Source organism: Miscanthus floridulus, chromosome 8 (assembly GCF_019320115.1).
Source record: "Miscanthus floridulus cultivar M001 chromosome 8, ASM1932011v1, whole genome shotgun sequence".
In the NCBI taxonomy this organism is placed as follows: Eukaryota; Viridiplantae; Streptophyta; class Magnoliopsida; order Poales; family Poaceae; genus Miscanthus; species Miscanthus floridulus.
The window spans coordinates 217,287,032-217,308,596 of NC_089587.1; the positions used below are offsets into that span (position 1 = coordinate 217,287,032).

Consider the following 21,565-nt stretch of genomic DNA (forward strand, 5'->3'; position numbering starts at 1 on the left):
AACCCGTAGCAAACCGTACGCCATCACGAGTCGAGTCGGTTTCGTTTTCCTGAATGTACGGAGCACCTTCGTTTTCCAAGTGTGATGAAAGTAGGAAGGGTTCGAAGGTAAGAGCTGGAATGCTGGATCGTGGATCTAGTCCAGCCACGTACCCCTAGCAGAAGGACAGAAATATCAACGGAACCTTCGGAGCACAAAATCAGGTCGGCGACAGTGCGACGCGACTCCGTTCCAAGCCTGCCGTCGTGCGGCCGAAAGGCACCGCTACAGCGCGTGGAGAAAAACAAAGCAGGTACACCGGCTGTGTACGGCGACGCAGCCAAGCCACGCACCGCCTTTCAAGCGCAAAAGCCTCACAGATCTCGTATCGTCAGATCACTTTCCGGCGGCCTGCTTGCCCGCCTCACTGCCACTGTCCGTCCGTTGCGGTGTCCCTGGTCAAGCAAGATTTGCGATCTGGATAGGGCCGGGCACTGCCGCCCAGCTCATTGGGGCCGCGAGGGTGGTCAAAAAGGCCCGGAGCACAAGCGAAGGCCAGTTTGTCCTTGGTGCCTCCGGCTTTGTTGGTATCTCTGGCTGGGGGCCTGGGGCCGATGAACAGTGCCGGGCAAGGCGATTGGCAACAGCGACTAGCGAGGACCATAGCAGGACAGTTGGACAGAGCTTTTGGAGGGAATATTTGCTCCCGCCGCAGATGTGGATGGTGGCACCCCCTTGGCCCGCCGGTCGTCGTCGTCGCGTGTGGTGGCTCCGTCGCCCTCAGCGCAAAAGCGAGGCAGATAGGATAGCCCCGCAGATTCGGTGGCCCGCGTGCCGCCCCCGGCCTACCTCCATCGTCTACGTGATTAACATGTTCGCGGGATGGTCTCTGAACTAATAAGTTCCATTAGTGCTGGTTTGTTGTTAGATAAAAATACTATACTATAATTAATAAATTCTGGCTGAGACCAACAAACGAACAGGCTGGATATTCGGAAGCCAGTCAAGCAACAATTAACGGCACACGAACACGATCGATCGTACAGGTCCGTCCGGCCGGTACGTCGTACGCGCGGTTTGGTCTCGCGTTCTTGGCTGGCTGCCTGACTCTGGCTGCGATCGAAGCATGCATGACGAGGTGGCGCCCGCCGCGCCGCGCCGAGACAACGTCGCAGGCGGCGTTCATGGCGTCCAAGACTAGCGCCAAACTGGGATGGGACGTGAGCCGTGCACCGGAGGGAAGGACCGGTACGGCGGTACCTATCTTTCCTCCCACTTGTTTAGTTTTGAGTAAATTGCACGGCCGGTCCTTAAAGTATTCAACGTTTCTCATTTAGGTCCCCAAATTATGAAATCGCACGTTTGGCTACCTAATGTATTTAAGTGATCTCATCCAGGTCCAAATTAGACACGAGGATTAGAAACTGACGTGGTCATCCACGTGGACATGATTTGAACAGAAAACACATGAGACATGCAACATCCCCATCTGGGTCCCTGGCAGTGCTCGTCGGGCGAGCACGCGATCACGTTCACCGCGAGGGTGACGAGCATGTGCTCCTGGACATGCAACGACAGCTCGGAGCGCGTGCACCCGCGCCGCACGTTGCACGCCTCACCGGCGGCGACGCGGCTGCGCAGCCCCTGGATGCGGGCCGTCAGTTTGCGGTGCGCGCCGGCGATCTCACAGTACCGCACGCCGCCCTGCGGCCGCCACCGGGGCCCCGGGAGCTTGCCGTCACGGAGCGCAGCGTCGTACAGGAGCTTGAGGTGGTCAAGGTCACGGAGGCAGTCGCGCGAGCGCGCCCACAGACTGGAGGAGGTCGGCGCGGGCACGGAGCGTCGGGATGTAGGCAGGGTCCAGAGCGAGCGCGCGGTTACAGTCCGCGATGGCGTCGTCCAGACGGCCACCGGCCTGGAACGCGGCGGCGCGGCCGACGAGGCAGGCGGCGGCAAACGGGTGCGGCAGCACGCCACGGCGTGCCTCGAGGATCTTGGTGAAATGGCGCACAGCCTCGGCGGGGAGGCTGGCGTCCAGCGCGGCCATGGCAGCCGCGCGGTGCCGAACCGGACTTGGATGTTTTGCCGGACGGGGCGGAGGGAGCCACGGCAGCGGCGGCGGACGACGAGAAGCTGTCGTTCGGCCAGCACACGCTCTCGCGGCGGTCTGGAGCAGCACCATAGCGTCCTCAATGAGGCCGAGGTGGAAGCATGCTTGCCCTAGGACCAAGTACCTCTAGATGGGTACCAACCATTAGGAAACCAGTCGGATTCGCGAAATCAAGACACCAGTTCGTACAATGCTGAAGCTTTCGTACCTCCACTGGGTGTCCGTGTTTGGGTTCTTGGAGAGGCCGGCAAGGACGCGGCGCTTGAGCTCGGAGATGTCGAAGCAGCGGAAGGAGCAGACAGGGCGAGCGTCAGGCTCCGTGTCGTCAGAGCGGTGTCGGTCGGGCGAGAGGAGCTTGGCACGGGAAATCGTGCTGAGGTCACCGGAGCCGGTGGATAGGAGGGACGCCGACGAGGACGAAGAGGTGTCCTCGCCAGAGCACGACTTGCCGCAGCTGGGGATGTAATCGCGGAGCATCTCCGCGACGTCCCTGTAGCGTCGCAGCGCGAGGAGAGCGTGCCCCCGCAGCTCCAGCGCGACCGCGAGGGTGACGATCACGTACGCGTCCGCCGCCACGCTGTCGTTGATGGCCGGCAGGACGGGGAACTCCGGGCCCGGTGCCGCCCCACCGGAGGATGCCGCCGCGTCGTCGGCGTACTCCAGCACGGCAGTGCCGGTGCTGTTGTTGAAGATGACGAACGGGTCATGTAGTACCGGGCGTTCAGCAGCCCACGCGAGCCGCGGTCGGCCGTGAGCATAGCAGCCCATGCCAGGCGCGACGTCTCCGGGTCCTGGCCGAGGAAGACCAGCAGCGGCTCCGAGTAGAGCTAGAGGAGGGAGACGACGGCGGAGGCCAGCGCCGAGGTGAGCAGGGAAGCCTGCAGGTGCACGCCCATCGTCCGGTACGCCCGCGCGCCGTACCCTTGCCCGCACAGCATCTCCAGTGACCCGCTCAGCGTGGCGGCGGCGAGCTGCAGGTCGCCGAGGCGGCCGGTGAACATGACGGACACGAGCGGGATGGCGTAGTAGGCCATGATGGTGGCCACCATGGGTGTTCACTTCCCTATGCGTACACGGACGTCAAGTCGCGACCTCCTCCGTTAGTCCGAGCACAGGCACTCCCCAACGGCGACCTGCGCTTGAGCAGAGCAGCGGCGCTCGCCCGCGGTGGCCTGTGCACGAGGCGGAGCGGCCGTGCTCGGCCACGGCGGCCTGCGCGGACAACATGGTGGACGCCGAGGGACTCCTGGAGGACCAGAGCAGCGGCGACGCGGCAGTGCTGTTGGCCGCCGTGCCGTTGAGGACCAGAGCAGCGGCGACGCTGCAACCGCTCATTTGGGCGCTCGCGCGGGACGCCGGGCGGACCCGCTGCTGGGCCGTGGCGCTCTAGGACGCGTGGCTGGAACGCGTGACCAAGTGCAGCACCTGCTCATGCAAATCCGTGGGAGTGAACACTGGGTACCGTGGGACCCTCGGCTCAGGTCTTTATGTTCAAATCATGTCCACGTGGACGACCACGTCAGTTTCTAACCCTCCTCATGTCTATTTTGGACCTGGGTGAGATCACTTAAATACATTAGACAGCCACACGTACGATTTTATAGTTTGATGATCCAGATGAAAACCACTTAATACTTTAAGGACCGACCATGTAATTTACTCTTTAGTTTTCACCCTAAAACTTTACATCCCGTCACATCAAATATTTGAACACATACATAAAATATTAAATATAGACTAAAAATAACTAATTGCATAATTTACGACTAATTTGCGAGACGAATCTTTTAAGTCTAATTAGCCATAACTTGACAATAAAGTGCTATATTAACACTATGGTAATAACGGATTAATTATGCTTAATAAATTCGTGTTGTGGTTTACTGACAAATTTTGTAATTTATTTTTTATTAGTATCCGAATAGTCCATACGACGCTTCCATATAACAACCGATGTGACACCTCCGAACCGGGATCTAAACGAGGCCTAACTCTGCGCGTGCACAAGTTGTCGAGCTAGCGGGGATGCTCGGCTCCACCTCCGCACCGCACGCGGCTGGCGTGGCATTTCCTTTGACTCGTCGTCGACGAATGGTCTTCATCCCTGCTGCCGCTTTCTACCCGTCCCAGAAGCAATTTACCTTCAGCTTCGCATGCTGGAGTTCCACACTCGTGTCGTGTGCTGCTTAATCATCATTTGAGAGCTGCGAAATTAATCACGCAAGGATTCTGCTCGGGATTACATATTTTATTGTGCTTTTCCGTACGGGATGGACACGGTGGTAATCGTGCGGCCGGTTTCTTGTACGTGAAGAACTAGCTAGTGGAACGAGGTAGCTAGAGGCGTGGAGCCTTCGGGCCGTTCGGCTGGTGTGAATTTCAGCTGGAATTTACTGTTTATGACTAAAATTTACTGTTTACTCTCTCGTAAATTTCTCGCAGCGAACAGGGCCGAAAAGGATCGGGCGACGATATCGTCGCCTCATTGGATTTTCGAAAAGCTCACGCAGTTTGTAATGATATACACGAAGTTGATTGCAGTTCTTTCACACTCAGTGGCACTACATCGAAGCAAGTCCCAAAGCAAGCAGGTGTACTCGCAACTGATACGAAGTTATCTTATATGTGTAGTACTCACCTTTATATAGAGAAGATATTTTATTTATATTTAGTAAGCAGTTATTTGCCCTATTCGTTTAGCTTATAAGCCGTACTTTTTTAACAACGAACATTGTTTTTCTCCCACCATACATCAGCAAACAATACTTTCAGCCATGACTTATCAGCCAAACAAACATGGCAATTAGTGGTGTGAACTCCTAAAGCAACCCCAATATCACCTGTAACAGAGACAACTCTGTAATGCAAATATAAACTAGTACTAAGAGACAACTTGCGCATTGCCCGGCGCAACTCAGCAAGCTAGGAACTGGTGTCACGAACGCATAGTGTGATGATGGATCATGGATCTACATTCACAGCACGACCTCACGGAACGCCTTAGCCGTGCAGAACCCTAGCGGCACCCCGTGGCGGCCGCCCCCAGCCACCGACGCTGCCGCCGGCAGCCATACCGGCGCCGGCGGCCCTGCCCTCCGCCTCCCCGCTCCCCTCCCCTCCCCTCCCCTCCCCACAGCCTCCAAGCCCGCAAATCTAGCCCCTCCCGTAGCCTTCTTCTCCACGGGATGCGCCTCCACCTAGGAGCCGTCGCCGCTGCTTGTTTCCGGGCCATGCGCCATGGCCATCGGAGATGGTGCTTCCTTTGGGCTGCCGCCATTCCAAACGCCGCCGGCCACCATGGAGTTGGGCTCAGCCCGTGTGGACCTCGTCCACCCTCCCGACCCGCCCCCTGCCCCCAACGACGCCGGCGGCGCACCTCCGTCAATCTACCTCCCTGCAGTTCACTAGCCCCCTTCAAGCCCTGATCCAAGCCCTGCTTCCGGATCTATCGATCCATGGGGATGGGGTAGCCACCACGACGCTCCTTGGCGTGCCCACCGGGTCGACTTCCGCCCCCTTCCACAGCCCGCCGGCAGCCACTCTGGTGCCGCCGGCCACCTTTGACGCCCCGGCTCCGGCGGCCATACCCAACGTCGCTGCCCCCGCTGGGCCCAATTCCATCGCCGTCCTGCCTGTGCATGCCATAGATGCAAGGACTGAGGATGAGACGCTGGTCATCATCGAGAACGTCCCGGAAGACGAGGACGAGGATGAGGATGTCGCGCGCTCGTGCAGGTCCTTGCCATCCTCCCTCTCCGCGCTTGCCCCCCTTCTTCCCCGCCCGTCGGTCAGCTGGCAGGAGCAAGTTCCAACGTTGGGAGGAAGACCCCGGCGTGGGCAACTCTGACGACGAAGCCACGCGCCCGTCGTATCTGGATGCCGCTCGCAAGGCCCTCCGGGCCATGCCTCCACCGTCGGCTGGGGCTCCGAACACGACGCAGAGCGCTGTCGCCGCGGAGGGAACACATTCAGTGCCTGCAAGGGGGAAGCGACGCCGTCGACACAGGACCTGTGCACCTGACGGCCATGGAACTCCACCGCTGAACGCCGTGCGAGTTCATGCGACGCGCCGCCTTGGTTCGCAGCCGGTGGCGAGAGTCCCGGTGCACCAGTGTCTCGACCCGTGGCGTGGGGCGTCGGTGCCTAACACGTACCAGCAGCCCCATCGGGGGCCCATCGTCGATGCCGATGGTTTCTAGACTATCGTGAGCCGTCGTCACCGGCACTACTCAGGGAAATTAGCACCCAAACGCCACCGCCCTGTCCCGCCAGAGCTTGCGGATCTCTGCTTCAACTGCCTCGCGCACGACCACCTCAACGCTTAATGTCGCTCCCCGTCTCGTTGCTTCAGCTGCCGGGGTACCGACCATCGGGACAAGCGTGATCGTTCGCCGGTGCGCGAGCCTTTGTCCTCGGTGGCGCATCGCCTCGGTCGGGGTGACAAGGCGCGTCGCCCTACTGGTACAAGGCTGTCGCCGGGAGGTTGCGACGCGCCAGGCTAGGCGCCGACGCCGTCGTCGCCTCGTTGTGTGCAACAGTCGACCACGTCGTCGTCATCGCCGCAACAGCACCACAACAACAACCTGCCACTATCACCACCTCTGGGTGATGCCGATAGCCGTCCCAAGATCAAGGTCTTCATTGTCCTGAAGAACACGGAGCTCGCCACGCTTGAAGCGGACTTTTCCCTTGTTCTTGTCGCGCTCGTTGGTGGGAATTAGCCAGCTGTCTCGCCAGAGGAGTTTTGGGCACACCTTGCCTCGACGTACGAGGTGTCGGAGGGCGCGGCCAGCGTCTGTGCCCGGCTCGAGGGCAACTTCGCATGCGAGCGTCGGCTGGGCGGCCGCCCTAGTTCGTCGTGCGAAGGAGTTGGTCTTGAGGCTGAGGCGGACCTGGTGCTGTGGAGCCGGCAGAGGCCACTGCCACCCGTGGTTGACTCGTCGCTGGACCTAAAGTTGGTTGAAAGTGGCAATCCAAGTTTCGCCACCAAACCGTCGCTCTGCTTCAGAAATAGGCTATGAAGACATGGCCACCGTCGTGGTCGACGATCCTAGAGATGTCCAGCCGGTCTTGACTTCGCCTAGAGAAGTGGAGATGCTGGGTGCGTCGAGGGACTCCTCGAGCGATGACGACGCGGTTAGGCCAGCGTCGCCAGAGCCTGTCGAAACGCTGGAGGCGTGGCTTTGCCTTCCGTTGCAGACGCCCCTCATCCCCGGACCGCCTAGGCTGCGTAGGCCTAGGACGTCGGTCTTCGTTCGATCGTTGCAGCGCAATGAGCGCCTTGCGGCGAAGCCAAGCGAGGCGGACTCCACCAAGCAGGCTCAGTCCGTGCTCATGCAGAAGCTAGGAGTCATAGCAAGCTCGCCCACCGTCGACTCTTAGATGGTGCGCAAGTACAAATCTACCTTCCAGGCACCGTTATCGGCCTCCAAGCAGGAAGCGCTTCAGCTTCTTTTCGGTGGGGAATTTGACCCGTTGACCATGAACTTGGATATGGTTGGGATGGACGAGGTTTGAGGTGTATCCTTGTCTTAGTCGCAAAATTATATCTTGTGTAATCACAACCGCGTGCGAGTAGTGTGAGAGGCGTGGACTGTGGGTTTCGATAATTTTTGGATTAATGTAACTTTGACAGTTTTGTAACAAAAATTTCTACTCTTGCTTAATGAAAAACATGCCAAGGCTCGATCTAAAAAAACATGACCTCACACATAGTCATGCATGTTACGTGCTAGTAGTACCGTTAGCGCGTGGGGGCGAGAGATATGCTGCCCCCCAGCGACGAAGCCAGCGGGGGGGCTACCCGTGCTCCAGCCCCCCCTACGGCCATGATTTACATGGAGCCCGGACTTAGCCCGGGCTACCGCCATGAGGAGGAAGAAGAAGGCAAGGAGGGGCTGGAGGAAGAAGAAGAGGAAGCCAGCCCTGGCTTCGTCGATTCCTAGCTTCGTCGCTGCTGCCCCCCATGTGCGCGAGCGCGGATCAGCCACCGCGTGCCCATGCCGCGTGTGGAGCTGGCATCGTGCTTGCGGAATCACTTGACTTAGCTTACAGATGGCCAAAAGTGCTGGGCCAAATGAGTTGTACGAGGTATGGCTCAAACACAGCGTGGCGCGTAGATCGTTGTGTATGTGCTGGCACGATTTGTAGGCTTCTTCTTCATTTTGCAAGCCATTGGCCGGTTCTTGGATACAAGCATATGGCAAGTACGGCCTTATTTAGATGCGCATGTATTCATCTCAATCCACATGTGTTGAAGTGGATTGGAGTAGAATTAAACTAAATTACATTCCATTCCACTCCAACACATGTTGATTTAAGTGAATACACATGCATCCAAACAAGACCTACAACGGATATATCCCAAGTGGATATAGAGGTTTTTTTATATCCTTTATCTAAAAAAGACCGTGCTTGCCATGAGAAACTGGAGAGCCAATTATGGAGGACAATCCATGACCCGAGTGCGGAGGACCTGTTCGGCATCAGTGTTACACCTATCAATGTCCCTAACGAGGGCGATGGTGATGGCGATGGCACTATTGTTGGGGCTCCATTGGGTTCCGGATCCGTGATCGCTTCCACCAGGGCGAAGACTGAAGAGGACCAAGATGTCCACTTTTGTTATTTGGAATGATTTCGAGAATATCTTCAAGGATGAAAATAGTGACAAAGTCAGGTATGATAAGTGCTACATCTGCAAATGAGTCGATTACTAGATCTACCGATGGTACTGTGCATTTGAATAGGCATCGAAATTAAAGGACCCAGATGTCACCTAGATGGGAGGGGGGCTGAGACATGTTTGGGTTTTGGTAATTAAAAAACATGTGTGGACTAATGTTTTCATACGTAAGATGAAAGGTGAAGTTTAGTCGACAAGCCAGTTGAGCAAACATGAAGCCACGGAGAGGAGACGGCAAGGATCATGTGGTGCAAAGGCTCAACAAGAGATGAGATGGAAAGGACGCTAGAAGTGGAGAGATGAAAGACACAAGTGAAGGCAAATGTATAAGATATTGCTTTGTCTTCACCGGCCATGAGGAGATTAGAGAAGAGCTAATGCCCGAGTTGGTATGATAGATAGCCGCATGGGCCTGTTTGGATCTCAAGCTATTCTTTTTACCCTTGAGGATCCTAACGGAAAGGCTAATGAGTAGACTAATTTTTAGTCAAAGTTCGAACTAGTTGTTAACCAACTAGTTCGCCATACCCAATTAACGAGAGCTAAAAGTCCTGACTGCTTCAACAAACTCACTTCTACCTCTATTCTTTCTCCTTTCCCTCTCCCTAGCCCACCTTTTCGTGCTCGCTTACCCTTTCTTTCTCTCTTCTCTCTGTGGCATGAATGGCGGCAGGGCAAGCCCAACACCGGCCTCCTCCTCCTCGCTCTCCGCCACGGCTACGCCATGGACTAGCCTCCGGCACAGCTATTGCCCGCCTCCCCCACCCCGCTCTTCGTTTGCAACCATTGCCTGCCTTCACCTCGCCTCCAACGCCAGGCTGCAGTCAAGAGAGGGTGCGCCTCATGCTTGTGTCCATTCACGGTGGCGGTGCTCTTGCTGCTGGCGGTCGATTTGCCTTGGACCGACGTCGACCCACCACTAAGAAGAGCATCCCTCGTTCGATTTGGTCATCGGGTGCCTCGCCTCCATCGTTGGCCACCTCTGTCCTTGCTCTCTGCCACGGCCATAGCCCATAGCAACGTTGCCTCTGGTGGAGAGACATGCAGTGCAGATGAGGGAAAAGAGAGAAAAAGTTAGATGCACTCTAATACATCTGTTGGTATGTATGGAGTTATTCGTTAAGAATCCAAACAGACATGATTAACAATTAGCTAGTTAATTTTCAGTTGGCTGATTTTTGGCCAGAGCTAACAACTAAAACTTGTTCCATCCAAACACGCCATATATCGGCCAAAAACACCAGTCCCGGAGGACGACCGACATCCTATACGCTTCGAGAAATCCTAGTACTCTGAATCAGTCAACCGAAGGATCGGATAGGAGAAGCCTGCAGAACCCACGTCCCGCTCGTCCGTACGACTCGGCACGCTGGACCCGTTTCTACTAGACGTACACGTACGTACTAGCAGTCTAGCACCACCAGAAGTCATCAGCCGCCACCCGACGCGAGAGAGAAAAATGCCCGGGCACCGGCAAGTCCATCAGGGAAGCGGAGGCGAAGCGCGCTAAGTGCTGGGGCGAAGCCATGTTGATCTTGCCTGGTGCCCATGCACCAGGGTAAAAAAAATATACCACTAACTACATAAATTATCATCATGTATTGCTACAAGATTAATATATGTTTTCTTAGTAGTGCACCACCATAAATTTAGAGTTGGCTTCGCCCCTCTAAGTGCTAGCAGCCTAGCACAGACACAAGCCCGGCGCTCGCTGTCACGGGCTCCCCTCGATCGGCCTGCTGCGGGGCTCAGGGTCCGCGACCGCGACGGCCACGCACGCACGCGTCGTCGTCCTCCCATCGCGCTCGTGCCCCCGCCTCGTCATGCCTGCCTTATCTCCACGTACCGGCAACACGGATGGCGGTCGACGGGCGTACGACGGCCCCCGTTCGCGGTGGTCGTGTCGCGCGGGAAGCGGGGCTGCTGCTGCGCGCGGTTGGTGCGGCTTGCGTGGCTCGTTCGCGATGCGTTGCGCTGGGGCGTGGAATCACGCAACGCGCTCGCGCAGCCACTTGGCCCCGCCGGCCGGGGATTATGCTGCCGGAGGTGCGGTGTGCGGGTGCGGCCGGCTAGCTTGCGGGAGGAAAAAGGTCACGGTGCGTGCGTGTGTGGCTGTGGCATGGGCGCCTCAGCGGCTGCGTCGTCTCTGGCTGTTCGAGCGTAGAACGGCCGGGATTTTTTGAGCGGGTTCCTGCCTTTTCCTCGAGTCGATCAAGTGACGTTTCTTGTGACAACTCTTCTTCGATCGTGCTTGACGCACACTGCACTATGTCCGTCGCCTAGAATATTGGGACGTACGTCTTCCGTCCTATAACAGAGTGTATTCTAACATTTTAAAACGATTTAATGACACATGTACGCATGAATTATATCCTATTAAGAAGTTACTTCTCAAATTATGGTTTTCTTCTTAACAAATTTTGTCAATTTTTTACATGGTCATATATTGAATGTAATATAGTACATATTTTAGAAGTCACAATGCACTGTATTTCAGGATGGAGAGAGAGTACATATCGCGCGGGAGAGAGGAGAGAAAAAAAAGTTGAAATTGCGGCCATGAGGAAATTGCATGCATCGATCACCATTATATATTGCTGTCTATATATCGACAGAAAATATCTGCGGATCACCACTCATCGCCATACAAATATTGAATATTGATGTACTAGTGATGTTGGAGTGTAAACACACACTTGTACTGTAAGGCCAGTCTCAGTGGAGAGTCTCATTGCATTGTTTCCAAGACTGTCATGTCATAGAGAATGAAGTGAAACTTGGATAAAACACCTACTCTTAATGCTAAGTTTCATTTCATAGTTTCATAGACATTTAATTCTATGACTCACATAGAGTTGGTAATCATGTCAAGAGAGTTTCATCCCCATGAAACTTATTTCTTCTCTCTCTTCATTAAAACACCGCCATGTCTTAAATAAAAAATACATATGTGGCAGGCTATTAAATATAAATGAAACTCTCATGAAACACCCACTGAGACCGACCTCAGTAAGAAACAACTAGAAGCGGACACCAACCTCATTGATCAATCGAAAAAATAACCAAACCTAGAGCATTACTCCAACTTACTAGCAGCAACCAAAAAGCGGATATGTTAGGTTGATCTCCTCCCGACTCAGTCCAACGATTGAGTCGAGGCCTTGATCCGTGCCATGATCGAGGACGCACAACCAAGCCATGGTTGGTGGGCCTCTGTCGCACAGCGCCATATAAAAGGAGGAGGGGGCCGGGGCACTCGGTACGAGGTTCACCATGTCGCCACTAACCCCACCGACAAATCCGTAATCCGATCTAGAGAGGGGGTGCTGCCAGAGACAGAAAGACTCACCGCCGCCACTGCATCAACCCCGACGTCCTCGCCGCCCTTGGACCGTGACGTCTACACCGCCGCCGGACTTCACTGCCACCTCTTCATCGACTTCTTGCGCCACCGACACCATCGCCATGGCGAGCTCCTCCGCCAAGCCTATCGATGGTCAGCCACTTCAATTCTCTCTCTCTCTCTCTCTCATTCCCCAGTTCATGGTCTAGGACTTTTTCCCGATTAGAAATGTTCTCACCCACTAGATCTACTCCTAGTGATCCTATGTTTTTAACAATTGTATCAATTGAACCTATTCTAGGTGTAGATCTAGTTCTTAGGGTAGAAATCGAGTAGAAAGTAGAAGGAGATGAATCGATTGGTTCGAATCGAGCAGAAACAGTCTAACCTAACCCTAACCCTAGAAGGGGAAAGGATGGAAAGGGGGAGGAACCTACCTGGTTTTCCTTACCACCGTCGACACCGCCGCGAGCGGGAAGAAGGACCCATCGCTGCCTCGCCAGCACGCGGGAAGAAAAGCCCGAGCCACCGGCTTGCCGGCGCTCTGCGTGCACGAGCGCGGGGCTCCAAAGGGCACCACCGCGGTGCCGCTCGACAGCGCCGCGTGCGGCTTCGGCCGCACGCGTGCGCCGGCGAGGGGTGCCACAGCGGCGCTATCTCCTGCGTCACGCCCATCCCAGAGTAGTCGGCTGCGACGGCTGTGGTGTGTAGCGCTGCAAGAGAGAGAAGCAGAGGAAGAGAGTGAGCGCTAGGGTTTGGGGGAGCGGCCGGGAGGGGGTTTTGTTCCTCCGATCCTCATGCACGACCGTCGGATCACGATTTGGCCTAGGCGGGAGAGCAGAATCCTGGCCCAGGCCCAGGTTGCGGTCTGGGACGTGGAAACGCACAACGCGCGAATAGACCGTGGGCCGATTTAACTCCCGGGCTGAATGAACAGTAGATAACAACTTTAAGTTTTCCTTTTTTCTGTAGCATTTTATCAATATGTTTTATCTAGTTTTTATCTCTATAAATTTGCACCAACGTGTTCAATCTTTAGAGAGTAGATAAGTACTCAAAATGCTCCTGGAAAATAGACTATTTTGCATGTTTCTGCTGCTATGTAAATGTTTCATCCTCTCATTAAATTGGAATAAACGGGAAAATTTAATTAGAGGAGTAGTCATATATGTTTAAATTAAATTATGGTATTGTTATTTTTCTGACCAACGTTGGTGATAATAATATTATAAGTTTGTCCACGAGTTTTTCCATGCATTAATTCCATTTCTGCTGAAAGGTGATATATAATTAATGTGGAAGAATATTGCTTTTATGATATTGCTATTTACTGACCAAAGTTGATGATAGCAATATTATAATTTTTTATTCATGAGATTTTATACATTAGTTCTATTTCTGCCCAACGGTGATGTAGAGTTAATGTAGAAGCACATTGCATATTTTTATTTTGACCAACGTTAAATTAAGGCATGCAATTATTATATCAAATGTTTCTCACTTTCTCTGACGTTGTTTTTAGGCTACAACCCAATGACGTTTATCTCGTCCATTCCGCCTCTCAATGGGAGCAACTATAACACATGGTGAGAGAAGCTTGAGATAGCACTTGCGCTGTCAGACAATGATTTAGCACTTATCTCTCCGTGTCCCACTGAGCCAGTGGACCCGGTGAGGGAAGCAAATGAGACTGATGCAGCTTTCGCTACTCGACAGCATGACCATGCAGAAGTAAGAATGAAGTACGATCTTGATCGTGCGAAGTGGGATAGTTCAAACCGCAAGTGTTTGATGGTGATAAAAGGCTCTATTGAGGATCCAATAAGAGGTTCGATCCCAGAATATACCACCGCCACTGAGTATCTCAAGAAGGTGGAGAGTCAGTTTACTGGCTCTTCAAAGGCTTATGCAAGCACTTTTATTAAGAAGTTAGTCAATGAGAAATACACTAGTGGCGGGATTAGAGAGCACATATTGAAGATGAGCAACACGGCATCCAAGCTCAAGCCAATGGACTTGGGGCTCAAGGATGAGTTCCTTATTCATTTGGCTTTTGTATCTTTGCCCAAAGAGTATGAGACTTTTGTTGTTAATTACAACTTATAGCTAGATAAGTGGAACATTGAGAAGCTCATTGCCATGTGTGTGCAAAAAGAGGAGAGGCTTAAGAGCTCACATGGTGACTCTGTCAACCATGTGAAGGAAAATAAAAAGAAGAACTTTAACAACAAGAATGCTAAACCACAAGGGAAACCTCAGTGGAACAATAGCTTCTCTTCTAAGTCACAAGGAAAGGCCCCTCAAAAAGATCACCATCAGAAATCCAACTATGTTTAGGTGGACAAGGACACCTGCAGATGGTGCCACAAGACTAGACACTACCAAAAAGATTGTCTAGAGTTTCTGAAGCACCTGATCAGAAAAGGTGAGGACATTATTATATTTGTAGATGAGTCATTGTATTTAAGTTATGCAAAATCTACTTGGTGGATTGATTTAGGTGTAACTATTCATATTGCAAATTTATTATAGGGATTCCATACGAGGACCCTGCAAAGAGGAGAAAGACACATTAAGATGGAAAATGGAGCCAAAGCTAAAGTAGAAGCCATTGAAGAACTCCTATTAGAATTAAATGATGGCTTTGTACTTAAGCTTACAGATGTCCTTTATGTACCCTCTTTGCGTAGAAACTTAATAAGTGTCTCACGTTTAGACGATGATGGATATGATTGCCATTTTGGTAATGGCCAATGTAAGATTATGTTTAATCATAAGTGTGTTTGTCTTGCCTTCCGACAAGACGAGCTTTCTAAGAATGTGAATATTGTGAGCACTGAGAATGAGAATGCCTCCTCGTCTATGAATGTAAGTAAAAAGCAGAAGAGAATTCATGATGTATCATCGAAATTATGGCGCTGTTGTTTAGGCCATATTTCGAGGGGAAGGATAGAATGATTAATTAAGAAATCAATTCTTCCGCCATTAGAATTTTTAGACTTAGAACAATATATTGATTGTATTAAAGGAAAGTACATTAAGAAAATAAAGAAAGACGACAAACGAAGCGCAGGAATTTTGGAAATAATCCACACAGGTATCTATGGTCCATTTTCTGTGAAAAGTGTGGATGGCTATGATTCATTTATAACATTCACAGATGATTATTCTCGTTATGTTTATCCAATTAAGGAAAGATCAGAAGTATTGGATATATTTAAGATATTTAAGGCTGAAGTAGAAAATCAACACAATTTAAAGATTAAAGTAGTAAGATTCGACCGTGAAGGGAGTACTACGGTCGACATACCCCATATGGCCAAGTTCTTGGACCTTTTACAAAGTTCGTACAGGAAAATGGTATAGTTGCCTAGTACTCTACACCGAACGAGCCTCAGCAGAATGGAGTAGCTGAAAGACACAACCGTACCTTAATGGATATGATGAGAAGTATGATAAATTACTCCACTTTACCGATAAGTTTGTGGATGGAGGCGTTAAAAACCGCCATTCATATTCTCAATCGAGTACCAAGCAAGTCAGTGCCCAAAACACCATATGAGTTGTGGACAGGAATGGAACCCTGACTTAATCACTTACGTGTGTGGGGCTGTTCAGCTGAGGCTAAAGTATTTAACCCAAACATTGGGAAGCTAGACTCCAAGACAGTCAGTTGCTATTTCATTGGCTATCCAGACAAGTCAAAAGGTTATCGTTTCTACTGTCCTGACAGACATACGGAGTTTATAGAAACAAGACACGCTGTGTTCTTGGAGGATGATATGGTCATAGAAAGCATGGTAGAGCGGGAAATTAACTTTGAGGAGAAGTGGGTATACATGGCCACTCCGATGGTTCAGGAGCCATTTTTCTCGCTACCTGTTGCTGCTGCACCAACAGTACAGGACACTATAGTGACAACACATGTTGTTAGCTCTCCCGTGGCAACGATAAATGAACATGAGAAACCTGTCATTCAGGATCCTATAGAACCCATTGTCGCACATGAGGAAGAGCAACAACAGCCCCATATGGAACAAGTGCCAACGAATGAGGCCCCCAGAAGGTCTCAAAGAGCCAGAAAACTAGCCATTCCTGATGACTACGAAGTCTATGAATGTGAAAATTTTTAAATGGAGGATGATCCCACCTCATTTGAAGAAGTCATGAGAAGCGTTTACTCATCAAAGTGGCTTGAAGCCATGCAAGATGAAATGAGTGGGACTTAGAAAAAATTTCTAAAGGAGCCAAGATAGTAGGCTGTAAATAGGTCTACAAAACTAAATATGACTCCAAAGAGAAGGTGAAAAGATTTAAAGTGCGACTTGTGGCGAAAGACTTTACACAAAGAGAAAAAATAGATTATAATGAGATATTTTCTCCAGTCTCATGCAAGAATTCTTTTAGAATCATAATAGCGTTAGTGGTGCATTACGATTTAGAATTACATCAGATGGATGTAAAGACGGTTTTTCTTAACGGGTCTTTAGATGAGAATGTCTACATGGCACAACCAAAAGGTTTTGTCATGAAAGAAAAAGAACATATGGGATGCCGCCTGAAGAAGTCTATTTATGGCTTAAAACAAACCTCTAGACAGTGGTATTTAAAGTTTGATGGAACAATAAGAAAGTTTGGGTTTAAAGAGAATGTGGAGGACAATTGCATTTATACAAAGTTCAAGAATGGGAAATTTATTTTCCTAATCCTGTATGTGGATGACATCTTACTCGCTAGTAGTGATGTTAATCTACTACTAGAGACGAAGAAGTTCTTGTCCTCAAATTTTAACATGAAAGATCTCGATGAAGCTTCATTTGTTTTAGGGATAGAGATTCACCGAGATAGAAGAAAGGGGCTTTTAGGATTATCGCAAAATGCATACTTAGAAAAGGTTCTAAGGAAATACAGTATGCATGCGTGTAAGCGTTCACCTGCTCCTATAGTCAAGGGCGATAGTTTTGGGGAATTCCAATGTCCCACGAACCAATATGAGATCGATCGAATGAAAGCGGTTCTATATGCTTCAGTTGTAGGAAGCTTGCAGTATGCTCAAGTATGTACACGCTCTGACTTAGCTTTTGTTACCGGAATACTTGACAGATATCAGAGTAACACAGGAATAGAACACTGAAGAATGGTAAAGAAAGTTTTACGTTATTTGCAAGGCACAAAAGGTCTGATTCTCTACATATAGAAGGGTATTCAGATTCAGATTTTGCGGGAGATGTAGATGATAGAAATTCCACATCAGGTTATGTATTTACTCTTGCAGGGGAAGCTATATCGTGGAAAAGCTCTAAAAAACCGTCACTGCATCGTCCACGATATATGCTGAGTTTGTAGCATGTTATGAGGCCACAGGGCAAGTGAACTGGTTAAAGAAATTTATGCCCGTGTTGAAAGTGGTCGACAACATTCATAGACCACTCAAGTTGTCCTGCGACAATGAGCCGGCAGTATGTTATGCTCACAACAATAAATCAAGTGGTGCTGCCAAACACATTGATATAAAGTTTTATGTTGTGAAAGACAAAGTCTGGGATCATTCTATTAGTCACGAGCATATAAGTACAAAGAAAATGCTTACAGATCCGCTTACAAAAGGCTTACCGCCGAATGTGTTCGTAGAACACTTAGCCGGCATGGGTTTACAGGAAAGCCTATGATTCCTAGACAATAAGGGGCTAGTTGAGAATCTGTTTCAAAACAGAGAGGTGTATTGTAACTGTTAATCCAGTGATACTAACTGTTGTGACGAGGCACGCTTTATGCACTAATCTGTGATGGAATGGGGAAAGATAAAGTATTTTATGTTTAAATTGAAAAGTGAGATTAAGGGAGAGAATGTTAGGTTGGACCGAGTCGAAGCCTTGATCCGCACCCTGATCGGGGGCGCCCAACCGAGCCATGGTTGGTGGGCCCCCGTCGCACAACGCCATATAAAAGGAGGTGGGGGCCGGGGCACTCGGTACGAGGTTCACCGTGCCGCCACTGACCCCACCGACAAATCCCTAATCCGATCTCGAGAGGGGGCGCTGCCAACGACGGAAAGACTCACCGCCACCACTGCATCAACCCCGACGTCCTCTCCGCCCTTGGACTGTGATGTCTACACCGCCGTCGGACTTCATTGCCACCTCTTCATGGACTTCTCGCGCCACCGACACCGTCGCCATGGCGAGCTTCTCCACCGAGCCTACCAATGGTCAGCCACTTCAATTCTCTCTCTCTCATTCCCAAGTTCATGGTCTAGGTCTTTTTCCCGATTAGAAATGTTCCCAACCGCTAGATCTACTCTCTCTGATCCTAAGTTTTTAACAGGATAGACTTGTTCGTATCTTTGGCTAGCTAGCTCGATCGGCAGCGACCGATCCGCCGTTTCATCATCATCGTCGTCGTCATCTCACCTGCCAACCCCACTCGATCGATCGCGCGCTCAGTTCAATCTCCAGCCATCGTGGGGGCAAGCACCAGCAGCCATCGATCGCGCGCAGGCGCAGCAGTCAACTGATGCGGCAGCGGCGGCACATCATTCCCCCACTCGCCGGGATCTCGATTCCACCACAGCCCACTCTCCCCGCCCGTGGCCCACGCACGTTCCACAGGAGGAGGACGACGACCCCCGGGCCTGCACGGCGCGCACCATGTCCTCCGGCTCCGATCCATCCACAGCCACCCATCCGCCCGTCCATGTCCATCCGGGCAAATGCTAGGCCGCGCATCACAAATTCACAGCATCACAAATGCTAGCCCGCCTGCCTGCTTGACTCCCCCACCATTTCCTTCGTCCTCACCGTCACGGCGGCGTCGCGGCCACCACCACCACCACGACTGACGCGCGCGCACGACAAGCTAGCCTGACGCGATCGCACGGTGCGTGCCTGCCTGACGCTGACACGGCACCGGTGACCCCGCCCGGCCGTCTGTTCACTGCTAGCTAGCGGATGGAACAAATAGCTTAGTGCGATCTGTCTCACCCGGAGCTGAGGTCAGAGTGTCTGACAGAGGAGGGGCAAGCGAGGCCGCCTTTCCTTTCCGTAACACAAAGGACGTACTAGTACGTGCACTCGCACCCCGGCCACTAGCTAGGCACCACCGCACCCAGCATATCGAGTCCCCCCTATAAAAACCACCACGAGTGCCACGAAACACCTCGCACCATACCGAGGGATTAAAGAAAAACTGCTTTGCTTTGCTTGCTTGGGCGCTCCAAGTGCTCGCTCGCTGCTAGTACGAACGCCGTACTTAGCCTGCACTGCACCGGTCCTGCACTGCCAAGAAGCCAAGAAGCCGGGCGCGCCGTGTGCATACAAGGACGGCGGCTGTAGTATCGATCGATCGTTGTCGCGCCGGTTGCAAGAAGGATCGATCGGAGCCAAGGACCGTCGTCGTAGGGAGCAAGAGGGAGCCCGAAGCCAAGAGCCATGCTGCACGGCGGCGAGGAGAAGAAGGGGAAGGTGAAGAAAGGGTGGCTGGCGGTGCGCGTCGGGGCGGAGGGCGACGAGGGCGGCTTCCAGCGGTTCGTCATCCCCATCGCGTACCTGTACCACCCGCTGTTCCGCCGCCTGCTGGAGGCCGCGCGCGACGCCTACGGCTACGACTACTCCGCGGGGCCACTGCGCCTGCCCTGCTCCGTCGACGAGTTCCTCCGCCTGCGCGCGCTCGTGGAGCGGGACACGCAGGCGGCGGCGCCTGCCTCGTCGTCCTCGCACCACCGCGTGCACGCCGGCGGCGGGTCGCACGGACACTACTCCCTCTCCCCGTGCACCCGCGCCAAGGTCACCTCATGAGTCATGATCAATCACTGTCAGTCGGTCACGGCCGGCCTGCCGGCCTGCCTAGTCAGGTCTGGAGGTGTTTATTCCTACGCGCGCGCGGCGACCGTGAGGAAGGAGCCCATGTTTGTCTGGAGGTGTGTAGAGTGAGGGGAAAGAGGCAGTAGTCGTAGATTAGCTAGCCCGGGGGGGTGCGTGCTTCCTCCTTGATTTCCAGTTTTGACTCTTTGGCCTTCTCTTTTTCTGCGTTTGATTTCGAAGGCGCATGTACTATACTATAGAATTAACAGATGGATCGGTGTATGATTACTACCGCGCAGCAGAGTTAACTACAGTTGCAGTTCTTCATCAGTCCACGTATCTCGCCATGATATTCCGTACACGCTGATATGGACATTGCATTACAACAATCTTTTAGTTCTTGTCTTATAATAATGTTTGGCAGCCTCTTGCGTGTAACCTATTTGCACATACAGGGCAAGTTCAGTGACCTCCAATGCCATTTCCACTTCTTTAAACAGTACTATGCACTGCTCTGCACATGGTATACAACAGACAATACCGCAGTAGGAGTTTATGTCGGCAAGGTTAACCAGAAACCAAAGGAATCGAAACCATTTTCCGTACTAAATCGCTGTCGCCGTACGTATGTAGGTTAGGTTACATTTCGACGCGTAGTAGTAGTAGACTGCAGTGGCGCCGGACGTACTCCTAGTCCTAGGTGTGTGGTGTTGCCTTTCGTGACGGACTCGCGACGATCTTTGGAATATTCAACGTCACGTGCACGCGCCTCCTGCCCTCTGCCGCTCTATCTGCGAGAGAAATTCGGTTGAGAACGAAACGCATCAGCAAGTCGACAAGTACGCAGGCGTCCCATCCGAAGCAACTCGCACCGATGACACCTCCAAGTGCCGTCGTCCGTACTACCTTTGGATTGCAGGGTTGGCAGGTTAACGACCGGCCGGAAGAGGAAGAGGAAGACCCAAAAAGAACCGCGAAGGAAGGCTTCACCTTGTTGTTGATAAGTTGTTCGCTAGCATCACCAAATCTAGATAGCGACCACGTGTGGTGTGGCGGAATCTCGATCTCATAAACGCACTTGCTAAAGCCGTAAAGCGTGCTTATCACTCTCTACGGCGGAGCGATTCGTGCCAGCCAGTGGTAGCGTTACGTGCTCCGTCCTAGCAGTAGCGTTATTCTTCAGAACTTATCTTCAGCACGGCGACGCTTGAGATGGGAGAGGCGCATCTTGGGCCACGCTAAGAGTCACCGGTTCCAATCCAGCCCAGATGCTTGCGAAAGCGAAATGTCCTTGCTTTCCTTTCTTCTATCCATCACGCAGGAGCTCGCGGGTTAGGAAAAAAGGGGGCGCGCAGCCACTGCGTCCATGGACGACGACCGCGCCTTCGGGGGCTGCCCGGCAGCGGCGCCGGATCCGCCCCGGCGGTGGATCCAGGGCGCGCGCTGACCGTCTCTTGGTGGAGAGCGAGGTCCTCGGCACAGAGAGATCGACGTGGCGTCGGCAAAAACTCCTGGAGGTTCGCGGTTTCGTAGGTGCAGCTGCACTACCCATCGGAGGGGTACGTCGCCAAGGAGGCCCGCGGCGCGTGCTTCCTCGGCTGGCGGGACGCGGCCGCTCATGTCGGTCTCGTCTTGCAATAGATCGTCGA

At 52.3% G+C, this 21,565-nt stretch overlaps 2 protein-coding genes and 1 pseudogene across 2 annotated transcripts; 2 read left to right on the forward strand and 1 right to left on the reverse strand.

Moving 5' to 3' along the window:
• Window positions 1-1,362: 1,362 nt before the first annotated feature.
• On the reverse strand, window positions 1,363-2,857 carry LOC136470643 (uncharacterized; annotated as a pseudogene).
• A 10,997-nt stretch (window positions 2,858-13,854) lies between these two features.
• On the forward strand, window positions 13,855-14,223 carry LOC136470644 (uncharacterized). The gene has a single exon (XM_066468414.1). The coding sequence runs from the start codon at window positions 13,855-13,857 to the stop codon at window positions 14,221-14,223; it is 369 nt and encodes a 122-aa protein (XP_066324511.1).
• Window positions 14,224-19,259: 5,036 nt separating this feature from the next.
• On the forward strand, window positions 19,260-20,204 carry LOC136474967 (auxin-induced protein 15A-like). The gene has a single exon (XM_066472524.1). It carries the CDS (start codon window positions 19,545-19,547, stop codon window positions 19,908-19,910), a length of 366 nt encoding a protein of 121 aa, XP_066328621.1. The 5' UTR covers window positions 19,260-19,544; the 3' UTR covers window positions 19,911-20,204.
• The last annotated feature ends 1,361 nt before the right edge of the window (window positions 20,205-21,565 follow it).

What these genes read in the sequence shown, in the direction of transcription:
- LOC136470644 (XM_066468414.1), top strand. Translation starts at nt 13,855, where the DNA reads ATGAAGTACGATCTTGATCGTGCGAAGTGGGATAGTTCAAACCGCAAG.
- LOC136474967 (XM_066472524.1), top strand. Translation starts at nt 19,545, where the DNA reads ATGCTGCACGGCGGCGAGGAGAAGAAGGGGAAGGTGAAGAAAGGGTGG.